Source organism: Artemia sp. Qi Xiang Cuo, chromosome 3, assembly GCF_049724085.1.
Source record: "Artemia sp. Qi Xiang Cuo chromosome 3, ASM4972408v1, whole genome shotgun sequence".
In the NCBI taxonomy this organism is placed as follows: Eukaryota; Metazoa; Arthropoda; class Branchiopoda; order Anostraca; family Artemiidae; genus Artemia; species Artemia sp. Qi Xiang Cuo.
Window position 1 is genome coordinate 94,853,655 of NC_142796.1, and position 22,260 is coordinate 94,875,914.

General features: G+C 34.1%; 1 protein-coding gene across 1 annotated transcript; it reads right to left on the reverse strand.

Moving 5' to 3' along the window:
• Window positions 1–100: 100 nt before the first annotated feature.
• On the reverse strand, window positions 101–22,133 carry LOC148954777 (small ribosomal subunit protein uS8A). The gene is made up of 4 exons (XM_089087239.1): window positions 22,103–22,133; window positions 10,216–10,364; window positions 3,179–3,344; window positions 101–687 (listed from the first exon to the last, which is right to left on the reverse strand). Exons 2-4 carry the CDS (start codon window positions 10,346–10,348, stop codon window positions 594–596), a joined length of 393 nt encoding a protein of 130 aa, XP_088943365.1. The 5' UTR covers window positions 10,349–10,364; window positions 22,103–22,133; the 3' UTR covers window positions 101–593.
• Window positions 22,134–22,260: the final 127 nt, after the last annotated feature.

Here is a 22,260-nt window from a genome sequence, read left to right on the forward strand (position 1 = left end):
TACTTAACAGCGCCATTTAGTCGGGGCTTCGGCCACGGCTACGATAGTTGTTTATAAATAAATGAGTCTATGAGTCTATGAGTCTATAAGTCATGAGACAGAAAAATATTTTTATTTTTAGGCAAACGGCACTAATGGTTATTAATTATTAATCTGAGCACAAAATGGAGTCCCAAATACGGACTCACAGGTCGTTAGAAAAACTTCACAGAAAGATATGTTCTCGAAAAGACTTGGTAAATTTCTTTGTGTGAATAGTTCCTTAGTTAATTGCAGGTTCAAACAGATTTGCAAATAATGTGTAAGAAAAATGGATCAAGTGGCTCTATTATTTGAGCCCTGTCTTGTAAATTTAACATAACTTTCAATTACAATGTCTTTTCCCCAACAGAAAACGAACTTTTTAAGGATGTGAGCATTGTTGAAGCACTTTTCAAGTTCTGAACCCATGAAAACTTGTCTCTAAACTCGACTGCAATTGCAAAATATGCATTCTTACCACCTTCTTCTTTATTCTGAGCAGTCTAAGTGGTAAGGTATGCAAGAAAAATTTGAAGGCCTCAAATATATTTATTTTCTTTTGAGACCAAAACTTAAAAAAAATATCCTAAGATCTTTCCTCCCACATGCTTTCTTTTGGCTTCTTCATGGTCCATAATTCCGGCTGAAGTAGTAAGCACCACATACCTACAACGAAGATAAATTCGAATTAAATCATAAAAATAAATCTTAAAATAGCATACCACAAATCCTTGAACAATCAGACAAAAACATTCAGCAGCTAGATAGCTAAGTTGACGAAAAATAATAGAACATCATATTTAAAAAAAAAATTGAAAATAGTAAGTTAAGTTTTGAAATATCTTGAAAACCCAAACTGGAATAGCTTAAAATTTTCAAAAACTATGTGGCTAAATTCGCAAAAATAATGGGACATAATGAAAAACTAGAATTAAATTAAAATACTCCTTCTTTTCATATTTTATATTCCATTCTTTTTTTTTACCAACTATAAAAGTTGACAAAAATTACTTCTTTTCGTGTTTCAAGTTAAGATTCCAAAATCCCTTAAAATACGTCTGATATTTTGTATTTGTTCTAAAATCATTCCTGTATATTTTATTTGTGGCTCAAATTGAAAATTTACCCTGTTATTACCAAGGTTTACAAAATTTTACAAAGCTTTCCAAGTATTGCTTATTGTATCTGCTTGGTTGAGTCCAACCAAAGAGGAAAAGAAACATTGTTCTCCAGTAATTAGATGGTTAAAATGTTCCTATACTTTAACAAAGCTTTCAAAAAATCGCACATTATATCTACTAGGTTCAGAGTCCACTCAAAGAGAAAAAGGGAAAATTTATTTCAAACAATTACATGGTAAACATTCTAACATATTTTCACCAAGTTTTATGAAATTTTTACCAAACTTTCCAAAAGTTACGTTCCACATGTGCTTGATTCAAAGTCCAGGCAAGGAGAAAAAGAAAATATTGATTTATGACTGCATGGTACAAAATGTGCCTTATCTCATTAATTTTTTAATGACATATTTTTATAAAATAATCAAATTGTTCCTTAAGGAGACGTCTGAAATGAAAGCCTAATTAACCAGTTTTAAAATCTGACTGGCTCCTGGCTGAAACTTAAAGCAAGTAAAACCACAAAAGGTTAAACACCATCTGATTGGTTATCCGAAGTGAAATTTTAAATTTATATTTACTATACTTTTGAGAAATTGTACATAGCAGGAAAATGACTATGTCCTCCAAGCATCCTCCTAGCCTCCAAGAGACGACGTACCTATAACTCCATGGCAAAAAAAAGGGTCAATATCTACCAAATCATATTATTGAGTTAGGAATAAAGTGAATACACCATTCGATGCCTTTTTTTATGCTGATTACGAATATAATAAGCTTTTCTATCAGAAATTTATTTCAGCCCCCCCCCCTATATATGCCAATTCAGGGTTAGGTTTGGTTGGGTTTGGTTAGGTATAGCCTATATAGGGGGAGGGGGGCTGAAATTCATTTACGATAGAAAAGCTTATTATATTCGTAATCAGCATAAAAAAGGCATCGAATGGTGTATTCACTTTATTCCTAACTCAATAATATGATTTGGTAGATACTGACCAAAAAAAGTTCTTTAAATTCATTCATTTATATACGCACTTTTGCAAGCCATTGTTTCTGCAATTCCTAGAGCAAAAACACCCTGCCTTTTTAAACCCGCATTGATGCCCATGCCCGAAATATAGTCATTAAAAAGTATTTTAATTTGTAAGAATAGAACAGATTAAATAACATATATTGAAATTGTAGAAAATCCACATTCCTGCCCTGAACTGATTCATGACGTCCATTCGTTTCAAGACAACAAACTCTATTTTATGAATAACCTTTACAAATGACATTTTAACAAAGGTTTAAAAAAAAGAACACAATAAAATTCTACTCATAAAATGGTCGATTAAATTACGTATATATTTAAGGATGTCTTCAGGAGAGGAGGTGTAAATTCAAACCCCTTTTGTCCAAAATTACATCAAACCATGGATACAAACTTTAAAACTGCACAAGTTCAATGAGTAGAAATTTGCTTGTTTGCAATTTCCTCTAGATTTTATCCTTTTTTTTCAAAATTATGAAGCTTTTAGGGCAGTACAAGATTTCTGTCAGTGTTGCCAAATTGAACATTGAAAATAAAAAAGCAAAACTAATCAGTTAAATTTTACAACGCTTTTTGGCCAAATGTCGTTTCCCAAAGACCATTACACCTTCAAAGGAAAGGTTCCCCTTCTTAAGTTGTTTGGTGCCACTGGTTTTCATCTTCTTTTTCACACAAGTTACCTTTTATCTAAATTTGCATTACCCCACTACAAAAAAAAACTGACTTAGGACTATGGAGGTCTTAAATCATTAGAAAGAGACAATCTGGGCAATATAATAATAAAATTCTACTTTCATTGTCCTTGGTACTTCAAGCTTCATATAGTCCAAATACATATTTACAAAATGCTAAGGGATTGCGGTATCTATGCTTGCTTTGCAGTTTAATATGATTTAGCTTTTTTGTTAAAAAAGAAAAAATTGAGACATCAAGGAGCTAATATCCATACTTTAAAAGAGGGCAAATTATTCTATTATTGTCAATAAACAGGATAGAAACAACTCACCCAAACTGTCTAGATGGAAGGAGGTTGGTGGTCCATTTTTCGACATCCTTAATAGGAACATCAAATCTAGGCGAAATTACACCACATTTGTTCAATCTACCCGTGAGGTTGACAACAATTTTGCCTGCTCTGTGGTCATCAACAATTTCAAATTCACCAATATAACCTGAATATAGAATTTGCCATTAGCAGAATTCACTTACAGAGCAAGGGAGTGACGATCCACGTCTTTTTTCCCTGGAAGTGTACTACTAATTTCATTCGTTTTCTAAGTGATTCTTTAGATTTAAACACAACTTAGCTATTATTCTTTAGGAAGTGGAAGAGCTACCTCTTGGATTCTCCGTCATAGACCGTATTTTGGAGACCTCTGTGACAAAATATACAATTTAACTAATCACTGTTTTAAATACAGATAAAACCTTCCTAATAAAACGTAATAAGATATATTGCCGCAATAATGTAATAAATAGCAAAACCCAGTCATCTGGAGTGTTACCACTGAGAAATTTCAAATTCTGCTCAAACATCTTGAGAACATGATTGCCAATCTTGGGAAGTTGAGGCCAACTTCCCAAGATCGTTTTCCAGTGGTAGCTGTTGTACTCCATAAAGAGAATACTAGCTGAGATGCAGCTAACAAGCAGGTCTACAAAATGGCAACGCCTCATCACTTCAACCAAATTGGGAAGACATGTGAAAAGCCAAACCAAGGAGAGACAACTGACGACTCTTGAATGTCCTGAGCATCTCTGGAAGCACAGGATGATCTAAGGTCTAATACAAACAATCCCGTTATCATCAGCAAGACCACATTTTGTTCCAACATTTTATATAAAACAGAAAAAAATCATTCTGGTGATATTGATAAATCATATGAGACAGTGCAGGGGGAAAAGAATAATCTGACATGCCAAAGAGCTTCGCCAAGGCATGCATACCCTTAAATAGCCAGGTGTTTTTGAAGGGAGATGGGGAGTAAATGCCTACTTTATTCTTGAGAGGGGAGAGGACAAGGCGAACTTCTGATCCCTTTCATTTTCAAATTATTTTTAATAAAGATTTAAAATACTTTTAACAAACTTACTCAATAGAGAATGATAGTTAGTATATGGATACTCCCATTCACACTTATCCAGAGACCCCAAGGCTTAAATATAAAAAATAACTATTCAGTCTTATTAAAGAGAAAGATGAAAGCTTAAGAAGCGTTAAAAGGCTTTAAGAGGCGTTTCATGATCCTTCTATTGTTAAAGGAGAAAAATTACATTTCTAATTTAGCTATTAAATGAAGTACAAGCATAAGATATTAGGACCACAGAAAATTTTGCCCTGATTGAACCAGAAGATTTAGACTGATTAGCCATCTGATTTACCAGTAAGATATTATAACAAGTACAGAGGGCTTTGTTTCCTTTTGAGTAAAGATAATCTTTAGCATAAAGCTCTTTTACACTTAAGAAAATTTCTGACAGTAGAACACTTCTCCCAAAAAAAGAATGGCTTTGAATATCCTTCCAACAGGGACACTAACACTTTTACAAGTTACAACATCTTTATGAAGAAAATCCCTTTGAATATGCATCCAAGCAAGGATACCAACAGTACATCACTGCATAATCAGGTTACAATTTCACACACAATTTTGCCAGCTGAGAAAAACGATTTTTCAACTGAAATCCAAAAAAGTAAACCAAATATTGGCCAGTTTTCTTGAGGATTTTACAGCTAGAACACTTTATGGTTATCTAAATTCTCTTAGGACATCCTAGGATACGTCTCACAAAAAAGAACCACCTTGAATATCCATCAACACAGACACTGACATTTTTAAAATTAAAACTCATTTACAAGAAGAAACGCTTTATCATTAACTAAATTCCCTGAAGCACATGATGGCACTTTTTTAAATATTAAGAAGCATGAGATCTGTGTATTACACCCAAATTCAACTTCAGTTCGAAGAACCTAGCTTTCTGATGACAGAGAAAATGGTTAACCCCAGATAAAAGTCAATACAATTAAGAGATGCTTTTGAAATTGTTGCAACAACACTAGAAAAATTTTGATGTCCCCAGGAAAACTCATGATTTTCTGTGTAAAATTCCCTAGATTTGTTTTTGGCCCCTCCCCCAAACACTGTGTATGTTCCGGGCATAGGAATATCCTTGGGTTTACACTGTCATATGCTCTAGAAATACCTTTCAATATTCTACAAGTAATTTTTAAGTCTATCCAAAAAGCTTGTCTGAGTTTAAACTAAGATTACAAGTTCAAACTAAAATCTGAATAATAAGGTCTTGGAATCTTAATTCATCCATTTATAATTAAAGTAGAATTTCAACCATCTGCCTCTACACATACACGCACAAAATTAGGGGTTCTATTCCGATTCCCATTTCAAATCCTTAGTCTTTCCCAATCATTTATAATATATTGCTTCATAATTTGAACCCCCTCCCTCCCCCCCATTCTCCGAATTCATCATAAATTCCACCATATTTTTCTTATCTAATATGCTGAAATTAATGATCCTTTAGGGCTTGGAGGTCGAGTTTACTGGTAGAGCAGTAATTCTGGTAGAGCAGAAATTTCCTGGTAGAGCAGTAATTTACACTGCAATTTGCTGATACTCAGACTACGACCGGGAGATTTGTCTTGACAGCGGGCGATTCCCCCAAATTCACGTGAATGATTTTTAAGGGTGAGTCGTAATGGAATATTTGGTATTGAGAGTAAAAAGGTTAGAGTATAAAGTACTAAGAAATTAAGGGGCGTCATTCTAAACCCATTGTATGGGTAGCGGAAAATAGGATGACTCGGCGAGAGTGTCAAGAAGACTTGTTGAATCTCTTGACACGGGCAGTGAACGGGAATAAAAACTATTCCGTTTTCTGTCTCTGTGTTTGTCAAAACGAGGTCGAGGCCTTGGGAGGATCTTTCCATGAAGGAAGTTTTCATGGGGGAAGGGACATTGCTATGAAGGGGGCGCCGGACTCGCCAGCATTATTAAAAAAAAATGAAGTAAGTTTTCATGGGGGAAGGGACATTGCTATGAAGGGGACGCCGAACTCCCCAGCATTATTTAAAAAAAAATCAGAAATTAAATATAAAAAAACAAGTTTTTCAACTGAAAGCAAGGAGCAACATCAAAACTTAAAACGAACAGAAAATATTAGCTATATGATTGAGTTCACCCCCTAGTCAATACCTCGCTCTTTAAGCCAAACATTTTTTAGTACTTTCATAAGAGCTAATTATTATAATTAACGGCCTTCATGATTAAGGGGTCATTTTTAAAGAATTGGAACAAAACTCGAACTCTAGCTTAAATAGCAAGGTATTGACTAGGGGGCAAACCCCCTAATATACGTATTAAAAATGTATGAATATAGAAGTTCGTTACGTAAGTTAATTCGTAAGTTACGTATATTTATTACTAATAAAAACGTTCGTAAACAAAATTCAACAAGTTTCGAGAAAGCCATTCAACCAAAGTAAATTAATATGCAAATTTTGTTTTAATTATTCATGTACGGTGAGCCAAATTCAAAATCTGCATTAATTCAAAAACGTTCAAAAATTAAATAAAAAAACAAGTTTTTTTTAACTGAAAGTAAGGAGCGACATTAAAACTTAGAACGAACAGAAATTATTCCGTATATAAAAGGGGCTGTCCCCTCCTCAGCGCCTCGCTCTTTACGTTAAAGTTTGACTTTCTCACAACTCTATATTTTTTAAAACAATAAAAAACTTTAGCGTGAAGAGCGAGGCGCTGAGGAGGGGACAGCCCCTTTCATATACGGAAAAATTTCTGTTCGTTTTAAGTTTTAATGTCGCTCTTACTTTCAGTTAAAAAAAACTTGTTTTTTTTATTTAATTTTCTATAAAATATGTGTATTTTGAGACATAAAATATATTCTATACTCTTGATTGAACAAAATAGTAAATATAACTGCTAGTGCCTATAAAAAAGTTTCCAATAACTCAAGAACAATAGCATTATCCCAGTTGCTCCCAGAAACATCTCCAAGACACTAAAACTGCCATGCAAAAAAAATTCTAGACCAAATGTACTTTTCCCATATATTCTGGCAAGACTGGGAAAATTGTTTACTTTCAACTGACAAAGCTAATGTCTGTCTTTAGAAAACAGGATCACCGAAGGAAAAATATTTCTAAACTAAACTTTCAACTAATTAGCTTCTTAATAAACATTTAAGCGTATAGAAATAAGCAATAAATAACTCAGATAATACATAGATGCCTCTAAAATTCATTTTAAAAAACTTCCCCCCTCCCCCTGATAAAGAAAATAGAAAGGAAAGTTCTTTAAAAAACTACCAAATAAAAAGTATGGTATGAAGCATAAAAAATAAGCTTCCCTCTAAAATAAAGTATATACTACAGGAGAACAAATATCATTTTTGCTATTTTGTGAATTTCTAAAAAATGTGTTACATTAAATTAGATTAAGTAAATTATTAGGAAAGTGTTTTTTGGGACCTATATTTTAGGCATAGGAGGGGAACTCCATTAGTTTTGATTAATAGGTCCCAATGTTGTCATTATATTAAAGGGAGGAGGTTAAGAATCATGCGGTTTGGTTGTGTTTTCTGTATTTGTTTATTAGACAAAAGCAAGAAATATAGACCCATCCCTTAAAACTAAATACTGATAAAAAAAAATCAAGATTGACCAGGTTTCTACAAAACTTTAGGGCACAAAGAATATATTTTTAGAAGACTATCCTTTAGGGCTTGGAGGTCGAGTTTACTGGCTTTCCTTTGTTTTGTATTTCTGAGGTTCTTAGTTTTCTATAAAATATGCGTATTTTGAGACATAAAATATATTCTATACCCTAGATTGAACAAAAGGAAGTAAATATAACTGCTAGTGCCTATAAAAAAGTTTCCAATAACTCAAGAACAATAGCATTATCCCAGTTGCTCCTAGGAACATCTCCAAGACACTAAAACTGCCATGCAAAAAAATCCTAGACAAAATGTAATTTTCCCATATATTCCGGCAAGACTGGCAAAATTGTTTACTTTCAACTAACAAAGCTAATGTCTGTCTTTAGAAAACAGGATCACCCAAGGAAAAATATTTCTAAACTAAACTTTCAACTAAGTAGCTTCTTAATAAACATTTAAGTATATAGAAATAAGCAATAAATAACTCAGAAAATACATAGATGCCTCTAAAATTCATTTAAAAAACTCCCCCCCCCCACCTGATAAAGAAAATAGAAAGGAAAAAATTCCTTAAAAAACTACCAAATAAAGTGGTATAAAGCCAAAAATTAAGCTTCTCTCAAAAATAAAATATACTACAGGAGAATAAATATCATTTTTGCTATTTTGTGAATTTCTAAAAAATGTGTTACATTAAATTAGATTAAGTAAATTATAAGGAAAGTGTTTTTGGGACCTATATTTTAGGCATAGGCGGGGAACTCCATTAGTTTTGATGAATAGGTCCCAATGTTATCATTATATTAAAGGGAGGAGGTTAAGAATCATGTGGTTTGGTTGTGTTTTCTGTATTTGTTTATTAGATAAAAACAAGAAATATTGACCCATCCCCTAAAACTAAAAACTGAGAAAAAAAAATTAAGGTTGACCAAGTTTCTACAAAATTTGAGGGCACAAAGAAACATTTCAGTGTACAGATATAAGCAATAAATAACTCAGAAAATACATAGATGCCCCCAAAATTCATTTTAAAAAAACTCCCCCCTCCCACTGATAAAGAAAATAGAAAGGAAAAAGTTCCTTAAAAAACTACCAAATAAAAAGTATGGCATAAAGCAAACAAATAAGCTTCCCTCCAAAATAAAACATACTACAGGAGAATAAATATCATTTTTGCTATTTTGAGAATTTCTAAAAAATGTGTTACATTAAATTAGATTAAGTAAATTATAAGGAAAAAGTTTTTTGGGACCTATATTTTAGGCACAGGGGGGGGGGCTCCATTAGTTTTGATGAATAGGTCTCAATGTTGCCATTATATTAAAGGGAGGAGGTTAAGAATCATTTGGTTTGGTTGTGTTTTCTGTATTTGTTTATTAGACAAAAAGACAAAAACAAGAAATATAGACCCACCCCCTAAAACTAAATACTGAAAAAAAAATCAAGGTTGACCAGGTTTCTACAAAATTTGAGGGCACAAAGAATATATTTTTATAAGACAAAGTTTGCATGGAAAATCAAAATTGTGAGAATGGTGGAAAAACTCTAACAAACTGCCGTCCAAGTGCTTGGTTAACTAACAGGTAAATATAAAAAGATACAAAAAAGGAAAGAGGGTAACAAAGAAAAATAGCAAAGTGTAATTATACTGACTACAAAATCAACAGATCAATTTAAAATAAATAGAATACAGACATAACAAATAAATTGAACTTTAGTAGATAGCTTGCTTAGGGAGATGTCTTCACAACTAACACAACAAAAATGTATTTTCATTTGAAAGACTGTTGCTTCTTTTAAAACACCAGCACTTGAACAAAAGAATTATTTCCTATGACATGAAAAATAAAATAGACAATTGAAGCTATTTAGTCCTGTGTTTAAGGGAGAGGACCTCAAAATGAATTTAAGCTCATTTTAAGGCATTATTTTTAAAATTTTCTGAGTAAGGGATCTATTTGGCCAACCTATGTGCAAATATACTTACAATTCATTTTTTCTATGCTCAAAAAGATTCATTCAATTGAAAGTATGAACCTCCAGAATTTTTTTTCCTTTTTAGGATTGTCCACATTCTTGTGAAGCTGAATCTCTGGTCTTCTTCAGGTAGCTATTTGTGAACAAGTCATCAAATTGATTCATTTGATAGTCCAACTAGTGATGGGTTTTTCCAATATACCATTATATTTGAAAAGATCACTTTAAATTTTTGTTATGAAAAAAAAACTGACAACAAAACCTGACAAAGATCCATTTTTTTTCCTTTAATGCTATAAAAAAATTTTTTTGGCTAACTTCAATTGGTTTATAAATATTATGAACAAGATTGAGGAAACTTACCATGTTTCATCATTACAGTTAGGAATTTAACAATAACTTTAGAGCATGGCCTAATCAGGACTTGTCTCTTGCCTCTCTTTTCAGCATTGTTGATTGAAGTCAAGGCATCAGAAAGAACATTCATACGCACCATTTTGACAGTGGGTAACCTGAAATAAATTCGAATTATTCAAAAGCATCCATAAAATGTTTGTACATTTAGACAGTAGAGCATCTGAATGGAATTCTTGAAAAGTGCCAGATAGAATATTAATACACACATTTGACAATGGATTAGCTGGAATTAGGTCTTTTAGAGCAATTTCCTTCATAAATCACTGAATGAGCAGATGGGACCAGGAGTAAATTGACTTTCTGGATCAGCAACTTCGAATTTTGCTGTGACTTGCATATTCCTGCACCATAGAGGCTGATGAGGCAAATATTTCGCAAAACAGAAATACTTTTGATAGAATCTTGTTCTGGTCAGTTTTAGTCAGAAGTTTCCAGAAGAGAGTGGCATTTAGATGTGAGGAAATGTGACAATGTTGCCGACTTTCTTAAAGTGGCTTGTAGAATTGGAGTTTTCAAGATATGGTGCAAGGATACAATGCTGAAATTTTGCTAAACAATGCTAGGGAGAAGTTTTTGGAAGTGACAGATTGACAAACCTGCAAGTAGACCTAGATAATGAGGTGATCAACAGGCTGGACAGAGCTAGAACCAACTTCTACATTGTCAAATTTTAGACTCTTCAGTTTAGTATGAATAGTTCCTGGATAGTTTCTGTCAAACTCCCCTCCTAGAGTCTACCAACATCAGAATTTCCCAGAAGGTAGTTACTCTTCCTAAATTCCAGCTTTAAATTGTGATCATTACTGTTAACATCAATAACAACTCTCCTTTATGCTCTAGTATCTTGTTTTAATCCTGACAGTCTTCAGTTTACAACAGCATAATCAACAATGTTAGCTGTCTTACCATCATGCAAATACTATGTCACCTTATGACCCGTTTTATGACAAAATATTGCATTGGTTATAACTAGGTTATAATACCTAGCAAATTTCAGCAGTCTGCAACCATTACTATTTTTCCTAGACCAAATTTACCAAGGCTAGGATATTTCTACCAACATGCACAGTACAATCCCTTAATAAAGATACCATATTTCTACCAGGGATCCTGCTTATTTGTTCCTGTAGCTGAAAGTGAAGTTCATCTGAGTTGCTACTATCTCAATCAGTCAGTGCTACAGGGGCACATACTCTATGACTGATTAAATAAATAAAAAAATAAGTTTTTTCAACTGAAAGTAAGGAGCAACATTATAACTTAAAATAAACAGAAATTATGATGTATATAAAGGGGGTAGCCTCCACCTGAACACCTCGTTCTTTATGCTAAAGTTTTTCAGTATTTTTAATAAACTTTCTCATTGTTATAATTAAACAACCCTTATATTTTAGGAGTTGTTATTAAAGAATTGACACAGAAATCAAACTTTAATGTAAAGAGTGAGGTGTCAAGGAGAAGGCAACCCCCTTAATATACATAATAATTTCTGTTTGTTTTAAGTTTTAATGTTGCTCTTCACTTTCCTTGAAAAAACTTGTTTTGTATTTTAATTTCAAATCCTTTTTTAAATAACCCCAGAAAATCTGGCCCCACCTCAATGGAGAAATACCCTCCCCACAGAAATATCCTCTAAACAACTCAACCCCAGTGAAAATTTACCCAGGACATTTACCCTTCACTCCACATGTAAATTGAGACAGAAGCAAGACATGAAAAGAATTTTGTATGGATTCTTGCAAATTCCCCCAGTGTATAATTTTCCCTGTCAAGTTTATCCCATGGAAACATCCCTCCCCTCAGAAAAACCTCCAGCAGAAATTTCGTCCCCCACCCTAAAATATATGCATGCTTCCCAATAACAAATACTATGCACAAACAATAGGGAAATTTTATAACTTAAAGACCTATCCCCCAGGCTGTGTGTGGGGGGGGGGGGGGTATTTTATATCCAATGGCATAGTTATTGGATCTTTCAACTATGATTAATAAAATGGTTATCTCAAAATTTTGATCAGACAATTTTGTGAAAAAAGAGGTGGGGGAGGGGACCTAGTTGCCCTCACATCTTTTTTCACTTAAAAAGAGCACTAGAACTTTTAATTTCCATTCAAATGAGCCCTCTCATGATATTCTAGGACCACCGGTTGATACTATCAACCCTGAAAAAATAAAAAAAAATTTTATATGCATCCATGATCTTTCTTCCAGCAAAAAATACAAAATTCCACATTTTTGCAGATAGGAGCCTGAAATCTCTACAATAGGGTTTTCTGACACGCTGAATCTGATGGTGTAATTTTCGTTAAGATTATATGATTTTTAGGGGATGATTCCCCCTGTTTTCGAAAATCAGGCGAATTTTCTCAGGCCTGTAGCTGTTAATGGGTAAAACTAAACTTTATGAAACTTATATACCTGAAACCAGCATAATAAGACAATTGTAACCAAAAACTGTTTGATATGAGTGTCAATGCCTTAATACTCATTAGCTTAGGCATTTATTCCTATTCTTACTAATTTAATGATTGTGCAGAAGTTAATACCCTAAAGATACTAGTTAACTGTATTCACAAAAAATTAACATGAAGTTGATTTTTTATTATTCTAGCAATTTTATTCACTCTCACCTGGAACAAAATATGAACTTTTTACCATGCTAGAAAAAAAAATAAGCAATTTAAAATTGGTAATTTTAGACTCATTTTTATAGCTTTGTTCATAATTTTGATTTAAAAAATTCCTAGTCCCCCCTGATGATCTCATACAGCCTATGCCATATAAAAAAACAATAAATTCTTACTTTATAACATCCAGCATATAAACATCAGTTGCATTATCATGTTATCTACTATTATTATTCACATTTCTGAATTACTTTATCAGTAATTTTTATGTAATATTCAATACAATCACTCAGGCCTCAACTGGATATCTCAAAATCAACAAAGAGTAACTGGTTTTATAACAGGTCTATCATAGGCAGCGTGCTAGCGCTGCCTAAGTAAAGAACGATGTGGACACAATGTGTTGTTTTTTGGTTCTTTATACCCAGCACTTTGTATCGAAGGAGTTGTCGTATAGACTTCGAGAATGGCCAATTCAATTGGAAATTGAAGTGAATTGTGCCGTTTTTAATAGTTGAAAGTGATTTAAGGGAACATAGCCCCCCCCCCCACACCCATCATCCACCCCCACCCATCTCCTAAAAATTTGGAGATAGCCATTCTGTTCAGCATAGCTGATTTCCTCATAGAAAATATATTTTTTAGGAGGATACTCCCCCACAACCCTCTGGGCAAGGGTTTTAAGTTATGCCCTGGGGGCAATTAAGGTTTTTATAGAAGGCGTTGTTGTAGAAACTTAAACACAGGTTCATTCGATTGGAATTTTAAAGAACTAGGGCCCTTTTTATTCGGTAACAGTGATTGGTGGGCAACTAGCCCCCCCCCCCACGCCTAATATTCCCCCACACACATCCAAATAAAACTTGTAAGATAGTCATTGTTTTCAGCATTGTTGATTTTCAGATATAAAATATATTTTTGAGGAGGACACTCCCCCACAACCCTCAGGGCAAGGGTATTCAGTTATGCCCTGGGGGCATATAAGGTTTTCATAGAAGGCATTGTCGTAGAAACTTCAAAACAGGCTCATTCGATTGGAAATTCGAAGGGCTAGTACCCTTTTTAATAGTCAAAAGTGATTGGAGGGCAACTATCCCCCCCCCCCACGCCTATAATTCCCCCAAACACATCCAATCAAAATTGTAAGATAGCAATTTTTTTCGGCGTAGTTTATTTATTAATTAGAATTATGTTTTTGAGAGGTACACTACCCCTCTAATCCTGGGGCAAGGGTATCAAGTTATGTCCTAGGGAATTGTAAGGTTTTTAAAGACAGTATTTTTATAAAAACTTCAAAAAAGGATTATTCGGTTATTATTTCATAGGGTTAGTGACGTTTTTAATAGTCAAAAGTGATTGGAGGGCAACTAGCCCCCCCCCCATGCCCATCATTCCCCCAAACACATCCAATCAAAATTTTGAGATAGCCATGTTGTTCAGCATACTTGATTTCCAGATAGAAAATACATTTTTGAAGAGGACACTCCCCCACAACCATCAGGGCAAGGGTTTTAAGTTGTGCCCTGTGGACATATAAGGTTTTAATAGAAGGTATTGTCATAGAAACTTGAAAACAGGCTCATTTGATTGGAATTTCAAAAGGCTAGTACCCTTTTTAATGGTCGAAAGTGATTGGAGGGCAACTAGCCCCCCCCCCCCACGCCCTTCATTCCCCCAAACACATCCAATAAAAATTTTGAGATAGCCATTTTGTTCAGGGTAGTTGATTTCCAGATAGAAAACATATGAGGAGGACACTCCCCCACAACCCCCAGGGCAAGGATTATACGTTATGCCCTGGGGGCATATAAGGTTTTTATTGAATCTTTGTCGTAGAAACTTGAAAAAGGGCTCATTTGATTTGAAATTCAAAGGACTAGTACCCTTTTTAATTTTTGAAAGTGATTTGAGGGCAACTAAAACCCCCTCTCACGCCCACCTTCTCCCCAAACACATCCAATCAAAATTTTTAGATAGCCATTTTATTCAATGTAGTTGAAAGTTTTGGAAATTAGATCTTTAAGGATGACAACACCTCCCCCACAGCCCTCAGGGCAAGGGTTGTAAGTTATGCCCTGGGGGCATATAAAGTTTTTATTGAAAGCATTGTCATAGATACTTCAAAAGAGTCCATTCAATTGGAAATTGAAAGGGCTAGTGCCTTTTTTAATAGTTAAAAGTGATTGGATAGTGACTAATGTCCCTCTCACACCCACCATTTTCCCAAAAACATCCAATCAAAATTTTGAGATATCCTTTTTGTTCAAATTAGTTGAACGTTCTGGAAATTAGATCTTTAAGGATGATAACCCTCTCAGAGCCCGCATTGCCAGGGCTGTAAATTATGTCCTTGGGGCATATAAGGTTTATATAGAAAGTTGTTGCATAAATCATAGGCAGCACGATCAGGCTACCTAAGTAAAGAACAGGGACACTTGACAACAAGACAAGAAACGTGGACTAAGTAAAGAGGAGGACACTCCCCCACAGTCCTCAGGGCAAGGGTTTTAAGTTATGCCCTGGGGGCATATAAGAACAATATTGGCACAATGTATTATTTATTATTTTTTTCCTTTAGAGCAGGGCACTTCATATTGAAGAAGTTGTAGAAACTTCGAAAAGCACTCATTCAGTTGGAAACTGGAGTGGCTTGTGCCCTTTTTAATAGTCAAAAGTGATTGGAAGGCGACTAACACCCCTTCCACGCCCACAATTTCCCAAAACACATCTAATCAAAATTTTGAGATGGCCATTTTTTCAGCATAGTTGATTTTCAGATAGAAATTAGGCAAGGGTTGTAAGTTATGCCCTGGGGGCATATAAGGTTTCTTATAGAAGGCTTCGCCGTAGGAACTTTAAAAAAGGTTCATTCAATTGGAAATTCAATGGGCTAGTGCCCTTTTAAATAGTCAAAAAGTGATAAGAGGGCAACTTACCCGCCTCTCATGCCCACCATTTCCCCAAACACATCTAATCAAAACTTTGATATAACCATTTTATTCAACATAGTTATAAGTTCTTGAAATTAGGTCTTTTGACAATGACAACCCCCCCCCCCCACAGCCCTCAGGGCAAGGGTTGTAAATTATGCCGATGAGGCATATAAGGTTTTTATATAACATGTTGTTGTAGAAGCTTCAAAAAGGGCTTATTTGATTGGAAATTGAAATGGCTAGTGTCCTTTTTAATAGTCAAAAGTGATTAGAAAGCACCTAACACCCCTTCCACGCCCGCTATTTCCCCAAACACATCCAATAATGATTGAGATAGCCATTTTGTTCCACGCAGTTCAAAGCTCAGGAAATTATACCTTTGAGCAGGACACTCCCCTCAAAGTCTTCAGGGCAAGGGTTATAAGTTATTCCCTGGGAGTCTATAAGGTTTTTATTGAAATCTTTGTTGTAGAAACTTGAGAAAGGGCTCATTGGAATTGAAATTCAAAGGTCTAGTGCCATTTTTAATAGTCGAAAGTGAGTTGAGGGCATCTAACCCCCTCTCGCGCCCAGCTTTTCTCCAAACACATCCAATCAATATTTTAGATAGCCATTTTATTCAACGTAGTTGAAAGTTTAGGAAATTAGGTCTTTAAGGATGACAACCCCTCCCCCCCCCAAGCCCTCATGGCAAGGGTTGTTAGTTATGCCCTAGAGGCATATAAGGTTTTTATTGAAAGCATAGAAACTTCAAAAGGGCTCATTCAATTGGAAATTGAAAGGGCTAGTGCCTTTTTTAATAATTGAAAGTGATCGGAGAGCAACTAACACCCCTCTCATGCCCACCATTTTCCAAAACATCCAATCAAAACTTTATCCATTTGTACAAAAAGGTATCCATTTTGTTCAACGTAGTTGAAAGTTCTTGAAATTAGGTCTTTTAGGATGATAACCCCCTCAGAGCCTTCAGTGCAAGGGTTGTAAGTTATGCCCTGGGGCATTTAAAGTTTATATAGAAAGTTGTTATAGAAATTTCAAAAAGGACTCAGTTGATTGCAAATTGAAATTGCCCTTTTTAATACTTGAAAGTGAGTGGAGAGTAATTAACCCCCCTCTTATGCCCACCATCTCCCCAAAAACATTCAGTCAAAGTTTAGATAGCCATTTTTTTCAACATACTTGAAAGTTCTGACAATTATGTATTTAAGGATGACAAACCCCCCAGAGCCCCAAGGGCAAAGGTTGTAAGTTCTGCCCTGGGGGCATATAAGGTTTTTATAGAGTTGTTGTAAAACTTCAAAAGAGGCTCATTCAAATCGAAATTGAGAGGGCTAGTGCCCTTTTTATTGTCGAAAGTGATTTGAGGGTAACTAACCCCCCTCTCACACCCACCATTCCTCCAAACACATCCAATCAAAATTTTCAGATAACCATTTTTTTCAACGTAGTAGAATGTTCTGGAAATTGGGTCTTTGAGAATGACACCCCCCCCCCAGCACTCAGGGCAAGGGTTGTAAGTTATAACCTGGGGCATATAAGATTTTTATTGAAAGTTTTGTCATAGAAACTTCAAAATGGCTCATTTGATTGGGAATTGAAAGGGCTAGGGCCAGTTTTAATAGTTGAAAGTGATTGGAGAGCAATTATCGCCCCAATCACACCCACCATTTCCCCAAACACATCCAATCGAAATTTTGAGATAGCCATTTTGTTTAATGTAGTTGAAAATTCTGGAAATTCGGTTTTTGAGAATGACAACCAGCATAACATACCATGAGGTAAGGGTTGTATTTTATGCTCTGGGGGTATATAAGGTGTTTATAGAAAGCGTTGTCGTTTCCAAAAGGGCTCATTCGATTGGAAATCAAAAGGCCTAGTGCTCTTTTTAAAAGTCAAAAGTGATTGGAAGGCTGGACATTTTTATAGTAAAGATTGAAGTGGGTATAATGTATTATTTTTTTGTTTTTGTTGTTGTTTAGACCAGGGCACTTAGTATTGAAGGAGTTGTTGTGGGAACTTCAAAAAGGGCTCATTTGATTGAAAATAGAAAGGGCTGATGCCCTTTTTAATAAATCGAAAGTGATTTGAGGGCAACTAATCCCCCTTCCACTCCCACCCTCCCCCCCCAACCCTCCCATTTCTGCTCTTAAAATTTAACCCAATCAAAATAGTGTAAGTGTATCCAAGCTATCAAAGAAAGTAAACAGATTTTTTTTGCAAATGGTATCAAGTTTTCCATTTCAGGTCAACTAGAGGAGGTATGAAACTAAATTAAACAGTACTATTTGTGTCTAGATTTTTGTGAAAAGGGTGTATGTTGTTAAAAATTGCTGAAAATTTTTCTCCAGCATACAAATAGCAGGCCAAACTATAAAGTCTTAAAAAACGAAAAGATTTAAAGTATTATTATCTTTTTCCCTCAAAAGACTATGTCAATATAAAATGAACAGAAATTAATTAAAAAACTTTTTCCACAAAATAAGTTTTTCAAAGAAAAGTAAAGAACTCCATTAAACAAAAAATGAGCAAAAATAAAATCAAATAATCTACTAAGCATGAAACTACCACAAATCAGCATTGATAAATAAATGAAACCAAAAACAAACAGAAATTACAATTATTAACTGAGTCAAACTCAAAACGAGAAGAAATTAATATAAGTTGGGCACAAAACCCCTATGCCTTCCCAAGGCCAGAACAAAATTTGCACTTTACTGAAAAAAATACAAATGAATGTGCATTGTCAGTTTAATACACATATACTGATATTTAGTAATAAAAATGTTAATATTATTTGATTTATTAAATTTAAAAAAGTAAAAACATTTATATTTTTTCCGTAAAGTGCAAATTTTGTTCTGGCCTTGGGAAGGCATAGGGGTTTTGCACCCAACAACATATTATAGTAGATGTAATTATTATTTTAAAGTGTGAAATATAAGCTGAAATAAAATTATATTAGTTCTATGAACTGTTGACAGTAATGGTTACAAGCAGGATTGACATATGACAAAAAAAAAAAAAAATAGCCAAGAAAAATGAGGGTAATGTCAACCAGCAGAAAACAAAAAAGCAAAAATGATAAGAGGCAGATATTTCATCAGGGACTTCTGTGCAGCTGTTGTAAGTGCTTAAACAATGAAGGAAACCTAATCTTTTGAATTTGCTCTAACTGAGCAGAAGAAAGACTGAATCAGACAAACCAAAAAAACAAGCCAGAATAAATGAAAGCCTATTCACCAATTAGATTAGGCAAGAATTATCTGCTTAGTGATTGACTTAGCTTGTCTACTGACCTAATTTTCATTAAAATTATGGTCAGATGATCTTAATTTAAACTAAGGAAAAATGTTATTTGAATACTTTAACTTTAAGTTATTGTAAACTGAGTTTATAGGACTATCTCCAGTACCTCCATTTAAAGCAAGGTCTCTATGGATTTTTTAAATTTAAATTGCCTTCCTGAAAGAATGTGGGAAGCCATTTGCTTCAAATTTTAAAGTTGCCTCATCAAAACTACATGATCTAGATTTTCAACAATGTGGAGAGCCAATGCAGAATCTGTCCTCATTTTTATTTTAAATTTCGCATCTCAGAGAAATCTTGTATTCATCTTTTCCTTGTGAGCTGGCATTTACCCCCCCCCCCCAGAAAATATCCCCCTTCCCTGCAAAAAATTCCCCCTATTTTCCCCTTGGAAATTCAAGATTTTCATTAGAAGGGAAATTGAAATTCCTACTCTCCTGTTAAAGTTGGGGGCAATTGTATTACATTACCTATAGTAAAGACCCATAAGGGTTCAATGTATTACTTGTTCTTTATTTTTTTCTAAAGGCACTTCATGCAGAAGAGGTGGTAAAATAAGCTTTGGATGGGGCTCAGTCAGTTGGAAATCAAAAGTTCCCGTGCCCTTTTCTAAGATTTAGCCTGTTTTTCAACAAATTGCTACTGAATGAGTTGTTACTGAGAATAGTGTCTAAAAGAAATTCTTATTCTAGTTTAACGGCCCTTGCGTTTCAGCATTTGTTTTGGAAGAATCTGCAGATAAATATAGAATTAGATGTAACAGAGAGACAATGGGAGGGTAGAGGTAGAAATAGATATATAATCCTCATGGCTGTATCCAGGACTTTTGTGGGGGGGGGGCTTCTGAATAGGTAGGGTCACCTGAATCAGAATCTAAGTCTGAAAGAGAGGAGCTAGGATCTAGTCGAAGACAGTCTTAATTACTGTGAAAGTAACTGAATGTTCTGCTTATTTTGATCCAGTGCTTAGTTAATCAAAATCATCAAAGGGTAAATTTTTACCAAATCATATTATTAACTTACAAATAAAGTGAATAACCACTTGATGCCTTTTTTTATGCTCTTTCCAAATATAATAATCATTTTTGTTGGAAACGAATTTTACCCCCACCCCAATATACCAATTCAGGGTATATAATTGCAAATTAGGGGGGTGGGGGTAAAGATTAAACTTACCTCCCATTTACATCAGAAATAAAATTTGCAGAATTTATTGTTACAATTTCCTTCAACTTAATTGTGGAAAGTCAGTGCTTGTGGATAAAAAAAAGGATTTATTATGAAACAGTAAGTTTAAAACAGATGTTTTAAGCCTTTTTACACCCTATTTATTTTTATTGTTTTGTCATTTTAAAGAGCTTAAAAAGGGCTGAAATTTGAATTTCCAATAGAAGTGATTATTATATTTGTAAAGAGCATAAAAAAGGCATTAAGTGGTATATTCACTTTATTTGTAAGTCAATAATATGATTTGCAAAAAATTTACCAAATTGTTTTCATCTTCAAAACTTTGCTCAATCCAAATTAATAAGGTTTTAAAGATGTGCAAATACATTTAATAAATTAAAAAATGATATAGCTGAAAATTCTACTCAAATCACAGGAATTATATTTTCAGAACTAAAAACCAGAGAAAAAGAAAATGATAAAGCAGTGTTCACAGGCATGTCTAGCTAGAATCCCATGTCTAGACACATGTCTAGCCAGAATTCAATGTCTAGGCAATAACCATTCACAAGTAAAATTTGGTGCTTAGATAAAACTACAAATTTAGTTTCAAATTGTCATTTCTAGCCAATCAAGAAAACTTATGCTGGCAAAACTTTCATAACTGTAATCCCTATTTTTACTGTCAAAAGATAATGGATGAGATAAGCAAAACAGTTGCCTTAGTGTGCTTCACTATTAGTGTCATTTTTTTACTCATCAATGTGCTAAGATCTAAAATCTTTTGTCAGAAAATGCTTAAAAGTGAAATCTTTGAACAAACATCTTACATCTTTGGTCATTTTTGTGCAAATGTCTTTCATCATTCTGCTCTGATCAGCAGTCTGAGAACAAAGGTGAGTAGATCATCAAAGTTCTCTCATCACTGTTCTATAGAACAGTGGTGGTCTGCACACTTTTTGCTAACATCAGTGAACTGTAAGATCTTAGAACAAAGATGAGTTAAAAAACAATAATCTTGGGAGGAAGATGTAAGATCTTAGTGCTAAAAAATGGGCCTATTATGTCTGGTGTTGTGTATTTGCCTAAAATGAAAAAACAATTAATGAGAAAACAAATATTAAATTTCAGTTTAAAAATGTAAACAAAAATGATGAAAATAGTGGAACTTGACACATTCTGATTGGCTGTAATTGAAAATCCTAGACATTGAGTTCTAGAGTCTAGAACTCCATGTCTAGCCAAGCCTCTTGTCTAGCTAAGCACCAAATTTTACTTGTGAACAGTTGTTGCCCAGACATTGAATTCTGGCTACACATGTCTAGACATAAGATTCTAGCTTAGTCATCCTTGTGAATGCTGCTTAACTGAAAATTAAGATAGGCTATAATGTTTTGTCAATATTTCAATAGGTAATAGACCTGTCATGTAGGAAAATTCCAGGGCCCTCTAGATGGACAATGAGTGGAAGTAGGTAGGCTACTTCAAAATACCTTCCAAGGACAAACTTTAGCCTGTAGACCCATCCATGAAAGTTTCATTTTTCCTAACCTAACCCCTTTCCTAGATTAGAAAATGTCTAGACTAGATTACTAAATGATTAGAAAAAAATCATTGGAAATAGTGATAGATCACTTGGGTGGCAACTTAGAATACAATGTCTTTAAATATATATTTAAACTAATACTATTAGCCATCAGATAGAATAGAGTGTAGTATATAAAAGTAACAGGCAATTGGCGAAAATGAGCAAAATAAAGGGATTAAATTGGATAAGATTAAATTCAAGAATTTTACTGACCAAATGCAGACTCTTACACTACAAAAACGGTTAATGTCTGCTACAGATACAAAAATCAAATAATCAAATCCCTCTTGGAAACCTTGAAAAAATAAAAATAAATGATTAAATCCAATCTTTTCTTATCTAGAATGCAAGAAATGTGCAATTTTTTTACC

What these genes read in the sequence shown, in the direction of transcription:
- LOC148954777 (XM_089087239.1), bottom strand. Translation starts at nt 10,348, where the DNA reads ATGGTGCGTATGAATGTTCTTTCTGATGCCTTGACTTCAATCAACAAT. An exon ending in AACTGTAATGATGAAACATG is followed by an intron (nt 3,345 to 10,215) that starts GTAAGTTTCCTC and finishes TTCTATATTCAG; the next exon opens with GTTATATTGGTGAATTTGAA. An exon ending in CTTCCATCTAGACAGTTTGG is followed by an intron (nt 688 to 3,178) that starts GTGAGTTGTTTC and finishes TCTTCGTTGTAG; the next exon opens with GTATGTGGTGCTTACTACTT.